This window comes from Cyphomyrmex costatus, unplaced genomic scaffold (genome assembly GCF_001594065.2).
Source record: "Cyphomyrmex costatus isolate MS0001 unplaced genomic scaffold, Ccosl1.0 scaffold398, whole genome shotgun sequence".
Classification (NCBI taxonomy): domain Eukaryota; kingdom Metazoa; phylum Arthropoda; class Insecta; order Hymenoptera; family Formicidae; genus Cyphomyrmex; species Cyphomyrmex costatus.
This window is the reverse complement of record NW_017278185.1, coordinates 885,540-901,466: the sequence shown is the minus strand read 5'-3', so window position 1 is coordinate 901,466 and position 15,927 is coordinate 885,540. Positions and strand designations below refer to the sequence as shown.

Sequence of the window (15,927 nt, the reverse complement as noted above, 5' to 3'; positions counted from 1 at the left end):
TGAACTTAAAAATATAATTTTAGAAACCCGTTTTCCTTTTAACCGATTGCGTTTCTCAGTAATGATATTGCCGGCTTTACTGAATAGTCTTTCACATGGCACGGAGGTACCAACAATGACTAAATATTTTAAAGCTATTTCGTATAAGTGTGGATACAGTGCTCTCAAATGCTGCCAAGTTTTTAAAGGACACTCTTTTCTATTTCCCAACAATCAATTAGGCTGTATTTTCATGCACTCATAGCTGACGCTCAATGCTCGATTCGAGCATCAAACTAATCACGTGATCTTCTTCTTAGCGAGAGAAAAGCCCTCATCAACCAATTACAATAAATTATTCTCATATTCGACTGCGATTAGCCAAAAAGAAACCGATTCTCTAAAAAAAAGAATCGATTCAGTAAGAATCGAAATTTCGAAAAATCAGATAATAATCGATTATTTTGAGTCTAAAATAATCGATTTTTCGAGAATCGGAAAAGAATTTTCCATCACTAATGTACGGCTCGCTGAGTTCGTTATAAAATCACAGGACCGACCATTTTCATGTTTCAAGCAGTGCTCTTTGCGTCATCATCGAAAGTATCGTACAAATTCATAAAGCGCTTGCATTGTTAACTGACGGCCTAAAAAGGTCAGACGTCATCGCGAGAATCGGTAGAAATCGCTTTGACGCGCGATAAGAAGATAATAGCAGTGATGATAACACTATCATTCTCTTGATCAATTTAATTCGTCGAATCCCGAACTCACTAATCACGTTACCATAGACGCTCCAGCACGTCACAAGATATATTAAATCGACGCGGAAATTCAATAACTCATATCAATTCAATAAAATCATTTTATAAAGTTATCGGTCGTTATGTCTCTTTGCAAACTCGCCATTTGCGTTCTGCTAATCTCAATCGTTCGTTTCTCGATGACGTCGGTCATCCGACCGCAAAGATTGTACATCGTACGATTTTCGCCGGACTCAGTGAAGAGCCTGGAACATATTCCGGACAAATGGAGGACCGTGCATCCAAAGTTTAAAGCGCCACAAATTGAGATTCAACTGACGAAGGGTTATGTTTCGCCAAACGAAAACTGGATGTTTGCCAATGAATACAAGTATTCGGGCAAAGATTATAAGTACGTATGTAAACGTGACAAAGAATATTTAAAGATATGCTCGTTTTTGAGTCAGGATAGATTAGTTTTTAGATTAGCGTCTTTCTCTTTTATTAAAGTTTATTATACATGAAAAGAATAATTTTGTTACACGGAAAAGATGATTTTGCTGAAGTTTAATTAGATTTAAAAATAATTTTGTTAGATCAAAAAATAATGTTATAGAACTATTAATGGCAACGATGACAACGCTGCAAAAAAGTTTTAACAGTCTAGCAACTTGAGCGTCCTACATAATTATTTTGTTGGTTCAAACAAAATTATTTACAGATCTGTTGTTAATAGTTTATATAATTTCAGCCCGAATCAAATTCCAGACTTTGTCTTTTCTCACAGGCTATAGCGGGATAAAAAGGTCAAAACTGCCCTAGCCTGGATTATTATTTGGAATTGGCCATTTGATAGGGCATATTTAAAAACTGCTTCAGCCAAAATTTCAGCCTCCTAGGTGATAATGGGTTGCTCCTATTGTGAAAAACGTGTTTTTTAGAAAAAAATTTCTGCTGCTCCACTGTTTTCCCCCAAAAAATCTGCAAAAATTCATGAATATGAGTTTTTGGATAAGAAAACATCCTAATTTTTTTCAGATTTTTGTGATCAAAACTGTAGCTAGGAAAAATACTTGAACTTTTCAATGATTTTTTAGGTTATGATGGTCATATTTGGCCAAATTCTAAATAACATTCTCTGGTGTATTTTTTCACGTACTTCAGCATGCTGGTCTTGGAATTAGCATTTTCGGACCGAAACATTTTCAAAATTTAATAAAAAACGAATTTTTCGCATTTTTTTCATGTAATTGGCACATAACCTAAAAATTAAATAGTTCAATAGGTGATAGAAGACACAAAAATACTCCAGAAATTTCTAAACAGTTTTTAGAATCTAGTATTATTTTGCTGTAGCTACAAAAGGTCTGGTTCAGCCAACTTTAGGTACGGGGAAACTTCATATTATTCGCTGAACACGCTAACATGAATATTTTTTCAACTGCACTTCAATATAAAATATTACAAATTGATATGCAGATAGGCTGAGTACTATAACTAGGAGAAATATTTGATATTTTCAGTGATTTTTTAGGTTATGAAGGTCATATTTGGTTAACTTCTAAATAACCTTTTTTGTGTATTTTTTCTACTACTTTAGAATGCTGGTATTAGAATTACCATTTATATTGCTCCTTGCTTTTTATATTGCTCCAGTTATAGATGAAAATAGTGACGAAGATTAACAATATTGTAACCAAATGTCAAAATCCTTAAAAACTGTTAATTGATGTAATATTGTTACATAATAAATCATTATTTTACTATTTTCATGAAAAAACGAACATAGTTATATCCGTTTTGTAAACATTGTCTTAACATCTATTAGAAATATTTTATTATTTTTAATATTAATTATGATTATTTAATATAAAGTTTCCTAGTACCTAAAGCCAGCTGAATCAGGTCTCTTGCAGCTAGAGCAAAGTAATAATTGATTCTACAATCTGCCTAGATTTGGAAAAAAATTCTAGAGTATTTTTCGTTTTAACTGATTTGGAACTATATACTTTCGAGGTATGCCCATAATATGGAAAATATCAAAAAATTTCAAATTCTGAGCATGTTCAGATCCGAAAATGGTAACTTTAATACCAGCATTCTAAAGTAGTAGAAAAAATACACAAAAAAGGTTATTTAGAAGTTAACCAAATATGACCTTCATAACCTAAAAAAATCACTGAAAATATCAAATTTCTCCTAGTTATAGTACTCAGCCTATCTGCATATCAATTTGTAATATTTTATATTGAAGTGCAGTTGAAAAAATATTCATGTTAGCGTGTTCAGCGAATAATATGAAGTTTCCCCGTACCTAAAGTTGGCTGAACCAGACCTTTTGTAGCTACAGCAAAATAATACTAGATTCTAAAAACTGTTTAGAAAATTTCTGGAGTATTTTTGTGTCTTCTATCACCTATTGAACTATTTAATTTTTAGGTTATGTGCCAATAACATGGAAAAAATGCGAAAAATTCGTTTTTTATCAAATTTTGATAATGTTCCGGTCCGAAAATGCTAATTCCAAGACCGGCATGCTGAAGTACGTGAAAAAATATACCAGAGAATGTTATTTAGAATTTGGCCAAATATGACCATCATAACCTAAAAAAATCATTGAAAAGTTCAAGTATTTTTCCTAGCTACAGTTTTGATCACAAAAATCTGAAAAAAATTAGGATGTTTTCTTATCCAAAAACTCACGTTCATAAATTTTTGTAGATTTTTTGGAGGAAACAGTGGAGCAGCAGAAATTTTTTTCTAAAAAACACGTTTTTCACAATAGGAGCAACCCATTATCACCTAGGGGGCTGAAATTTGAGCTGAAGGAGTTTTTAAATATGCCCTATCGAATAGCCAATTCCAAATAATAATCCAGGCTAGGGCAGTTTTGACCTTTTTATCCCGCTATAGCCTTTATAAACAAATGTTTTTTCGAGACCATACATCAATCAATTCATTCAATAATAGGATGGGGGAAGGATAAAAAACAAAATTTGTATTAAAATAATAATTTATATTTAATTTTTATATTCCGAATTTAATTTATAAAAAAAGGAATGCCTCGAATATGACAACAGACAGAAGTAGAAATCAACTTAATTAGAAAATTAAAGGAATTCCAAATAACTGAATAAGACAATAATTTTATTTGAAAAACATAGGCTCAAGAGATTAAATCTAAATATGTAAAATTATTAATGTAAGCTAACACTAGTTGTTCGTGTGTGAATCATAAGTAATTTTATTAAAATTTATATAATAATATAAATAAACGTTTCGACTTTTCGTTTATAGATTCTCATCGGTATAAGTTTAACCGAAGTATCAGAATTTACTAAAATGATCTATGTCAGAGGGACACATTTGTATGTACATTTTGAGTAAGATGGACATCGAATTTTTTGAAATGCTGTATGAAATATAGTCAAACATTAAATATTTTCTTATGAAATAACAGTAAAAAGAGAAAAGGAAATAAATTTGTGATACATATTTAACTATAAGACGAGCGAACCACACGATGCATCGATTGATATATTAAATTAGCTGATTTATTGTTTAAAAATAATTACTAAAATTAATATGTGTGTAAAAAATAATGTTACATGAATATAATATATATGGTATATTTAAATATAGTCAAATATAGTCACATTAAATATATTTTAATGAAATATAATTAAACATTAAATATTTTCTTATGAAATAACTTTAATTTTATGAAATAAAATATTTTAAAAATAATTAGTAAATATTTATCGCTATTCTTATATATCACTATTTAATATTTATCACTATTGTTACTTGTGTAAAAAATAATGTTACATGAATTAATTTACTAATTATTTTTAAAATATTTTATTTCATAAGATTATTAAATTATTTATTCATACAGCATTTCAAGAAAATTCGATGTCCATCTAATTCAAAATGTACATCGTGTATTCCCATGACATAGATCATTTTGTAAATTCTGATATTTCGGTTAAACTTGTACTGATAAGGATCTATAAAACGTTTATTTATATTATTGTATGAATTTTAATAAAGTTACTGATAATTCACACGAACAACTAGTGTTGTGGCTCATATTAACAATAATTTTATATATATCTAAATAAAATATATGCGCATTATATATATGTATACATATTTGTATTTACAATCAAAATAGAGTGAAAAAATATTAATTGACAAATTGCATATCATATTTATATGTACCTAAATTTTTAGATATCTACTTGAGTAAAACAATTCTTTTCATGTAAATTTTCCATGCAATTAAATCTGAAAAAATGCATTATATCTGATATACAAAATAAGTCGCAATTTAAACGAGACATATAAGACATTTTTGGATTGTTTGACATATTTAGATCTATGTCGGATAATTCTATATATTCGAGTGTTTGAGATATATATAAGAAAGATTAAAACATATATATGGTTAAAAATAAATAATTTATAGAGAGTATGAAATTCAACAAAAATATAATTCCAAATGTATTATGCACTCAATAATGCATGAAATGCGACGTATTCGATCCGGAAATGCAAAAACCAAAACTGAAAAGCATTAACAATGGCGAAGTGCATATCCAAAAGTTGTTAATGCTATAATAACATTGTTAATGCGAATAACCTTACACGATCGTAAATTGATTAGTGATGCGACAAAGATGACATCGACGACAGATGAGAAAAAAATCCTTCGAATTGAAAACGGCGATATGGAAGCGAAAGAAAAGGAGAAAGAAAATAGTGTTGAGGATAATATCGTGATGCCTGATGGATTCACTCCGCAGATTAGAACAAGGAATGTTGTTGCAATACCTACATACTGTCCGAAAGGACAAAGACAAGATAGTAAAGGACGTTGTAGAATTGTCATGTGAGTTACTTTTTTATTTTTAGGATAATCCTTAATCACAAAAATCTAATAACCTTCTCGACAAAAAATATATAATTGAAATACGTAATATTCGAATGGATTATTCTAGGGGTTTTTCAATTTTAATTTTAACGATAAATGAATTAGAATTGTACAACCACAGAAAAAACCAAGACAAATTTTCTAAAGGTTTAGTTTATAATATATAACGGCTTTATATTGAAAAAATTAATAATAAATTGGTTACTTTTAATATTAACATTATGGTTAAAAATTTTAGGTTATTTTGTATGATAATTAAATACTTTGTATAATTATTAAATGACTATTAATTTGTAGGATGTAATTATCAAATTCCTAAAAAATACACGTTTATTACATATTTATATATGGCAGTTTAATAATTTTTATATTTTCTGTTATAGAGAATAAAAGGTAGACAAAAAAAGGAAGACAAAAAGGAAACAATTAAATAATAATTGAAGATCTCCAGTTACCAATATTTGTTATAAAATATTGTATTAAAAACATGTAAATTGCTAAATTAATAAAGTGCTAATTTCAATATACATATCTTTTATGCGCATTCTAACATATTCAAATATGATTTTATTTAATTTATTGATATAAAAATTTTATATTTAGCATATTAAGTTATAAAAATAAGTTTCATATAAGTTGTCCAATTAAAAATAAATTCTAATAAACGTAATAATTGATAATATATTTGAACGATTTTACCTAACTGGTACGACAATCTTATATTTGGTATAATAAATATAAAAATTATATTTAAATTGTCAAGTTAAAAACAGATTCTGAAATACACATAATAATTTAGTATGCAATATTTCGTTTTTAATCTATGACATAAATTCTGCATATTCAGCAAGATTGTCGGTATTTTTGAAACTTATAAATTATTATATTTTCAAAACGCGAGAATTGAATTATAAAGATATTTTTGTGTGTATAAATATTTTTGCTCGCTAATAAAACAAAAAGAAAATAATTTAAGCATTTTTAGAGATAAGATTAAAGAATTGAAAAATTACATATTTGTCACTAGTCTTATATCACTAAACAAGTTTTATGACAAATATGGTAAGCTCAATGGGAGAATGTGATTATAACATAATTCATTAAATTAATTAAGAAACCAATACATAAATGACATATTTAACTTATACAATAAACGGATTGCAGATGTAAATCACGACTGACTAATTAAATTAAATTAATATCGCGTACACGCTGTTATTTTATTGTAGTAATATCTCTCGAATGAAATTGTCGAATAGAATCCTGATTAATTGTATTACCGCGCGTTACATAACGGGTGAATTAAATAAAGGAAACGCAGCGTTTAGATTATCATAAACGTTATATAAAATCATAAAACATTACGTAAAAAATTAATTAATAATATTGAAAAATATTTTCTAAAGAATTTTTAGAATTACACCTAGATTTCATTAAGCTTTCAGTTATTAATGACCAATTATATTTGTTATAGAACGTTCATTATTAAATTAATTTAGTATTGTTAATAAAAATCCTTCTTGTGTAGCAAAATAAATGTTCGTATAGTTAATTTATATATTTATTATTTCTCTCTTCTCCACTTACCTATATACAAAATACCATCGAGATCAAGATTCTCGTTGCTGCCCTGGCTGTTGACAGCGGTCACGTGATCGTCCACAGAGAGAGTGTGTCTCTTTGCGGCAGGTCTGCCAATACTGACGGCGTGCCATTTGCCATCGTTCAACTTGGACTTCGAAGTATCCCTGACCCTGACAGCTCCGTCGCCTAGGTCAAACACGTAGTGTACGTGTCCGTTTACCAGCTCGACCGCAATGAAATCATGCTCTCTTCCGGCATTATAAAGGATCAAGCCGTTTGCTTCGCGCGTTTTGAACTGAAAAGTAATTTACAAATATAAGGTAATGTGTTCTCTCTCTTTCTCGCTCTGCAATCTGATTAGATGATATTCTTTTTACGATTAATGATAAAATCTTTATGATAAAATAGATGTAATAAAATGGATCTCGCGGTTCTTTATTTACCGAAAGCTCGCCATATAATATCTATGACGTGCAAAAAATATTAATTTTCACCTGGAAATAAATGTTGGTCTCCAAGTACGCTTTGAGTACCGGAAGTCCGACGAAAGTGTGCTTGGAGGTGAAGGTCACCGGATGGTGAACCGGATGATTTCTTTTTCCGAATTTGCCGGTGACCCGGATGATGGGCGCAACGCCTTGATGTGAGGTTTGATGGCTTCCAGCGCTGCGCGCAATCTCCAGGTATGGATATCCGTTGAACCAGATCTGCTGCAGCTGGCCCACGAAATGCGGTATGTCCTCGCCCGCGTGAAGATATCCGCCTACGTGGAGCGTTCGGAATTCCAAGATGCCCTGCTTTCCCAGCTGCGCTTCCGCTGCATTTGCATACAAACATCCATTCGTCATCAAATTGAAAAGCATTGAAACGCGTGAAATGCTTATAGTTTGTGCGAACTAAGTTTACAAAGAAAATACCAAAATTGCGAATATATTTACGGTTTTTCTGCTTATCTTATTGTCTCCAATAAAAATAAAGGGAAAGAATTTTCTCTTAAAACTGATCCTAAAAATATGATAGTTGTGGTAAAATATAATATTTTATAAAGATCTTCACCAGTACTTCAGTTATTTATTATTATTAAAAAAGACTCCAAATATTGATATAGAAGAATCAAAAGATTTTCATTGGTTGGTGACCTAAAGACCGCTTTATTGGCTGTTTGAGAAAATTTATTCATAAAAAGATGCACGGCTATCAGTGATGCGTTCTTAAAGCATTTTAAAGCTTGTAACAAAGTTAAAGATGGTCATTTTGAATGTTAATTATTACCTTTGGTATTTAATTAATAAGATATAATTAATATTACAGAGTTTGTCTTTTCATAAATACATATACGTTACTAATGATTCGTAAATACAAAACCTCGTTGTCATAATCCTATATATTTTTCTTGAGCCCGATTGTGGAACAATGTTATACGTTGATTTTATAAGCAAGGCTTAAGACTCTTTCTTTCTCTTTTTAAAGCCGAGAAAGAGAGACAGAGAGGGAGAGAGTTATGAGCCTCGTTTAAAGTCAAAGTAACGTTGATGCACAAAATCGGGTCTTAGAGTATATCTGTGTACTCGAGTGTTTGCGAAAGTATCGTGTACGTCGTCGGTGTCTAGTGAAAAGATTGATGAAGAAGAGATTCGATCGCTGGCCGAAATTCTCAAAGGCTCGTGAATGCACGGAACTTTACCATTTAAACTGAACTGTTGAACTACGCCAGGCTAAGACGGGAACCGCATATGTTTCGCTGTGCAGCAATTATCGTCCCAGCGCGATCGATTGCGCTGAAGTAAAGGCCGTGCAGAGCTGTTGCAATTTAGGCTATTGCCACCTAACTCAATATCGCCGGCACTCGCCGTCAGTTTAATAGGGTGATCCGAGAGACAGCTTTGCGAGGGTGGCTGTTTCACGGCGGCCGCTGCGGCGGGGTTTGTTTTGCAGGGGCCGATTGGGGCCAGGTTGATTGGTAAGCCACTCACGTGCAGTTCATATTATCGATATTAATAAGATACGACCGGGATGTGCTCGATTGCATCAGCGTCCTATGGAAATGTCGCTAATTGCTTTGATTATATCTTATATTATTTTCACATAAATGCATACGTAGTGTGCAAATTACGTAATATTTGTAATAGAATCACTGTGACAATTCTCTAAACTGTATATATGATCTTCACGTCAATTTAAGCACGATGGTCTTAAATGGCCCGCCAACATGACAGTCGCAATATTGGCAGAGACATCATAACAACGCTGTCGAACGGATATGATATCGGTATTAAAAATGTCGATTATCGGGAGAGAATCATATTAAGATCTCCGATATATCGATATTGTTTGCTCATAGCGTGTCTCTCTCGTTCCGCTAACCGCGGAATTTGCGCGCGACGAGAGAGTCCTGAGGGAATTTCTGCGAAGTGGTTTACCGTTGATGGAATCATGCGGGGATATAATTTACTTTATACTTGAAGCGTCGCTTTTGCGACGGAGTGCCACGAATGCCCCGGTAGACGTCGACCTCCTCCCTCGGCATCACCGATTCCGGATGCACTTTTCTCGTTGCGCAGCCGGCGGCGCGGCGGCGTGAAGAGCATTTCGAGGAGTCGGCACGATAAAAAGCGCATTTGCATGCCCACGATTTGTAATCCGTCCGCTGGATGTTGGAAAATCGATGGTACTGACTCGTATCTACCGCTCGTAAATAATACGGTTGGCGAATCGGCGTAAACAGAGAAAAATCGACGTTCTCACGCGCGGCCGCGAGCTAAGAGAATTCTTTGCCTTGAGGAAGAAAACGCGTGCTTCTTTTATCGATCATGCAGTAAGAAAAATTTCTAGTTGAAAATGAACGAATCAGAATTATGATTAAATATATTATTAGTAATTCTAAGTAACTGGATGCCTAATTATTATAATCAAAATTTTGATTAATATGATCAGAATCTTACTGGTTCGTTCATTTTCAAGAAATTTTTTTTAGTACACGCACTTTTTTGCACAAAATAAATTCAAAAATGTAGAAATAAATCTTTTTTTATTCTCAAAACTTCACTTTCGTGGTTTATTATAAAAATAGTTTAAGAGGTATTTTCCAGAAGGTTCTAAGGAGTCTCCTTCACCCATAAAATGTCTTTTCATCCCTCTACTTTAAAATAAATCTGTTCTATATCTTATTCATTGTACTTTATCGCTCGATTGCCCCTGAGATGAGCTTCATGGCTCGCTTATATGGCTGATACATTTTTCAGTCCCGTCACTAAAAATATCTTCGTCATTTACGAACGAAATTTTCGTCTACTGATATATTTCTCGCGTCTGACACACCGACCGAGTCTGCAATAACGACCGCAGCCTTGGAAAAATCTTCGATTAGCATTCATAAGAGTGTCTCGATTCGAAGAGTCGTCGACAGAATGCAAAAGCAGACGCAATGCGCGATGCATTTTGAATTTGTCATTGCAGAAGAGTCGAGAGCACCCGCGGGAAACTTGTAATTTAACCAATAGAGGAAGTGCAATCGGAAAAGGTGAAGTTTTAAACTCTACCAAAATTGAAGACATGATATAAAAAAGAATTATAAACAGTTTTTTAATTGTTTCTTGAAATTGATTAAGCATACAAAGGAAACTACTCATTAACTAATAATTATTTGTATTACATTAATTACGTACTCTTATTTGCATACGCGGGAGATTGTATAATTAATTATTTATTATAATTATACACATTAATTCGTTCAGAATGATTGTGCAATGAAATCATAAAATCTACATATAAATATCGCAAAATAGAAACATGTAATGTTGATGATTTTCTTTAGTAGATATCCGCTAAGCGTAAATTTTTATTATTAATTAAATGAAAATTTATTAGTTTTTTTGTATCTATATATTATTCAAAATTGAGATATTCGGGATATACTATAAGTTTAATTCAGTATTCATAATTATTAAATAACTTCTAGTATTCAACGTTAAACTTTTATAGATACAAACAAGTAAATTATTTAAAAAATAAAAGTATGCATATATTTTATTTTAAAAAATATAAATATATCTAAGTTTTTTATATGTAGGTAAAAATACAAAATGTATATATTTGAAAAATCTGTACATTTCTCTCTCTCTCCGTTTTACTAGAATGACATCAATCTTTCTAAGTTTCGTAATATTGGCTATATCGACAAAGTCTAAAGTGTCAGATAGCCGTAACGTATGTTCCAAGTTCTTAGTTTCAGGAAACTAGTATTTTGCAACAAACCAGTAGTTTCTAATTCGCCATTTGTCCCATTTGCACAACTTACGCGAGTGCGATGAGAGAAGTCTCGAAACTTGCGTGAAAAATTGCTCAAGAAATTTTTAATTTCGTGCGCCCGCTCATCGATCTTGCGAAACTTTCTCGGCAATTTTCATTAATTATTCAAATCCATGGAGCAGCCAAACTGACGCAATTACTCGTCTCGTAGCTTAATGAACTATTCGAAGATGTTCTATACGTGTAAAAATTATTTTAAAAAATACCTATGAGATTTAAATTTATGTAATTTGCATGTACGGACAAAAATATCTGTGCCAATTTTAAACGTAAAGTATGTAAAATAACTCGTCCAAAAAATGTTACATATCTACTGATTTATTTCAAATTATTAAAACTAAAAACTTTTTCTTGATGTTATAAAATTCTTGCCTTTTTGGGATCAATAGTGTACAACTATTATAATATTTAGAGTTACAAGAGAACTATTCTTTATAACAAAAAAGACTTCATGTTAATAATATGCGCGGGTCTCTCTACATTTTCCAAAAAAATGAGCGAAAGATTTATAAAACTGTCACACTCAATGATTCATTCGATCATCGCCAGCAGCGATAGCCGAAAACGACAGGACAATTTAGCTCTGAAATACTCGCCGTGCCAATTTCCCCGACTCGTCGGTCCGACAAATAACAACACTAATATTGGCCGTGCGAGAGCGTGGTGGGCGATGATCGAGAGAAGGCGGAAAATTATTTTCCGCGCGATAGCGTCGTTTCTACGCGAGGCCACGGCCGCGTCGTACGGTCCTCGCATAAATCTTTGGTAGACCGAATGATCCCGCCGCGGTGAATCCACCGACTGATAAATCTCGATGTGGAAATTGATTATCGGACGGGAATTCTCCATGGCGACTCCACCCTCGCCTCGTATACACCTGTATTTATACGCCCGGGGCAATTTGGTCGTACGATGCAGTTAATCCTACCCTCTTTCTCTCTCCATCCTCGTTATCCTCTCTCCTAGTACTTCACGCTTTTCCGTCGAGTAATACGCGTACACTCGATTCCAGTCAAATATTTTTGTTTTCCAATTTTGAGGACGCCGTAATCGCCGTAACAATGCTATAAAATAATTAAGTTCGGCGTTTGCATCTATCGTTGTTTGCTTATTTTTCCACGCGCGGACTTTCGGTTGTAATGTTTTAAAAAACAATACAAAAAATTTAAGTAAATACAAATTATATCGTTGTACATCGTCATATACAGACATATTGACGATGAAATTTGATCAATACGATTTCTGTGATATAATTGATTCTATGTCTTTTGTCGACCAACTTGAGACATACTCAATTATTCGAACTAATGTACATACTTTCACGTAAAAAATTTTTTAATGTAATTTATAATTCTTGATTATATAATTCACAGACATACTCAATTATTCGAACTAATGTACATACTTTCACGTGAAGAAGTGATAGTCTTGCCTCAGATTGGTTGTATATTACATACTGCGGGACAACATCATTGTTTGCAACTCTGAGTAATTTTTAATTTTATATTGTATTGTCGCTGATGATGATCCGAAACGAAGGATCGAAACGTTCGACATAATATCTATGTTATAGATTTTAAGATTATATTTTTGCGCACTGCTAACAGCGTTGACTCTTAATAGCCTTTGTATTTACTTAAATTTTTTGTATTGTTTTTGAAACATATAAGAGTCTATAATTCAATTATATTATTAATTTATTAATTTTTTATTGTAATGTCTTATTTTTCCATGGAAGAGCCTGCTGCAGAGGTGACTAAAGATACAAGAGTGTCTGCTAGAAAATCTGATAAGATTGTCGACGCTGTCATGTAAAAGAATATTTTGAAGCGACTGTAAACTTATGTTTAATGCCGAAGAATCAAAATTTTCTGTTAAAAAAAAGCTGTTGATAAATGTTGAAGAAAATAACGAAAAGCAGAGCTGAAAAATCAAATATAATTTCTTACAAAATATTTGTATTACTTTCTAACATATTTCAGCTATTGGACTATTCAGGATATGTAAAATGTGTTAACATAAATTTGTATATATCTTCCGGGTAATATTGGAACTTTTATGTCATATTAATTTTTCCTTCTTTTAATCCTCTTTTATAATATTACCAATCAGACGTATCGCGATTACACCTACGAGAACACAACATATTTTGAGATGTATTAAACGCGATTCCTTCTACATATCTGTCGATTTTAGTTTTCGTATTTCCACGTGTGCCCTCTTTATTTCTTCGCGACTTTTTTCTAGCCTCGCGACTTCCGCCACGGAGCTTCCGCCACATATTTATGCTAAATAAGGATTCGAAATACGATATTGCTCCCTTGCGTGGGTTTGCCTTACGGCTAGAAGTTCGAACGTGCGCATGCATATACGATGCATAAGGATCCTTCGAGCTGGTGCAATCGATGCGACGTGCAAAGTACCCCCGCTTCGAAATGTCATGACAGGGAAACTCCCCACCTTCGAAGCTTGCAATGTGCCATAAGATTTATTGCAAAGAAAAAAAATTACTCCGCGCCCCGTATAATAACCTCTTCTTTTGATAATTTGCCATATCAATTGATTTATACAAGATTATTTTACACTAAATGCATTATCTTCATCGCACGTTTTGTCAACTAATTTTGAATTCACTTTTCTTTTGTAACGGTAATTTTAATCTTTGAATTATAAATGACTGAAAATAAGGAAGCCTGTAATTCACAAGGAAAGAGAGATTCATTTTCAAAGAACCACTTTTTAGTTGCTACTTAAGATTCAATTTTAACTTATATGCTTTAGAACTGTGTAAACCTAATAATGTTAATCGGGTTTAATATAATGCTTCTTTATAATCTCAAAATATAATTTCAAAAATTAAAACAACACATCAAATTTTTTAATGTCTAAAGCAGTGATTTATATACGCAGATTTTCTTTTTTCTACAATGTGGAAAAAACGTGAAGCAAATGCACTTTGCGAAAGATGGGAAAGGAAGTAATTATTTTGAAGTAAAAGCATGATACAAGGGAAAAAGAGAAAATAAAGAGAGAAAGCATATCCTGCATGGTAAAAGCATGAAGTAAAAAATGGGAGCAAAATAAAAGCATGAAACATAAGAGAACAATCTCGAATGAATAGCCTTTTGATTTTGTAATAAAACGACCATTTGTGTTGTGTATTTTAAAGCAAAACCCATTATGCTATCCTGATAGCATATCAATAGCTCTACCATAAAAGTTTTTTTATCTTTATCGTATTTGCTATAATCTCAATTGTAAAAGTAAATGTCTTGCATGAGAGGAACAAACGAGTCCTTTGATATTCTTTGTACAAATAAGCATTAGCTTCATTTTACACTTACAATTTATTGTTTCCAAATTGAGAAGTGTTTCCTAAACTATTATAATGCCATGGAAAATTAATATGGAAATTCTAATTTTACCGCAGCATAATTCGCTTTTACGCTCATTACAAATTCAGGTTTAATTACAAGACGATTTTAAACCGCGTGTAAAAGCAGAAAGGAGAAAACGGTCTATTGATATCATAAAAGCAAAGCTACTATCATTCAGTATTTAGAGTGAACATGTAAGAGCATCAATTAAATAGACTTATCATTCTCGCGTCGACAATTATTTTATAAAATTCTATTTTAAAAGACAATTAATTATTGTTTTTTATATCTATTAAGATTGTATCTATATTAAAGCTAGTTGTTCCTTCTTCAGATAAACTGTAATATGGTAATTTATTTATTGAATGCCATAATAAAACGAGTAAAAGAGTAAGAGAGTGAGCTGAAGTTTACCAAAGAACAATCATGGTTTAGGTAGAACAACCCAGCCTAAACCATGTATTGTTTCAAAACTTCAAGTTTTTGTTTCAACTTAATGTAGAAATATTGTTCATGCATGGAAATTGATATACTTTTGATACTTTCTATTTCTTGCTGTTTTTCTTTCTTTCATCAATGTTCTGAAATAGAATCGTCTTTTTCATCTCACTATTTCTCACACCTTGCGAATAGAGACGCCACTTGCACTGCTGCAGCACGAAACCAATCAACTGTTTGCATCTGGTACCGACATACAATTTGCTGTACTTTGCACAGCGTTCTGTTCCCGTAATAATGTAGTTCGTGTCTAAATTAATCGACTATTCTTTCAATTTCTAACACTTTGTCACATTTTACGTTCCACTATCTCATAAATTAATTTCAGCGATGTGAATATATAGGACGTGTTTGCATTGGTTCAATTCGTTTTAAAAATTTTAGAATATTGATACATAAATGCAAAGGATTAAATGTATATTCTGTCATAAATACATCCAATAATATGTTCAATGATTTGTAGCAAGAGTTTTTTTAAATGAAAATTCAATGTTTATTCAAG

At 32.0% G+C, this 15,927-nt stretch overlaps 1 protein-coding gene across 1 annotated transcript in view; it reads right to left on the bottom strand.

The window, feature by feature from the left end:
• Positions 1 to 15,927, bottom strand: part of Nrx-1 (neurexin 1) — a 246,604-nt gene that overhangs the window by 36,676 nt on the left and 194,001 nt on the right. The window contains exons 15-16 of the mRNA XM_018543777.1: positions 7,737 to 8,059; positions 7,246 to 7,537 (exon numbers count right to left, since the gene is read on the bottom strand). Of these exons, the coding sequence (XP_018399279.1) occupies positions 7,246 to 7,537; positions 7,737 to 8,059 (615 nt within the window). The remainder of the gene's footprint in view (positions 1 to 7,245; positions 7,538 to 7,736; positions 8,060 to 15,927) is intronic.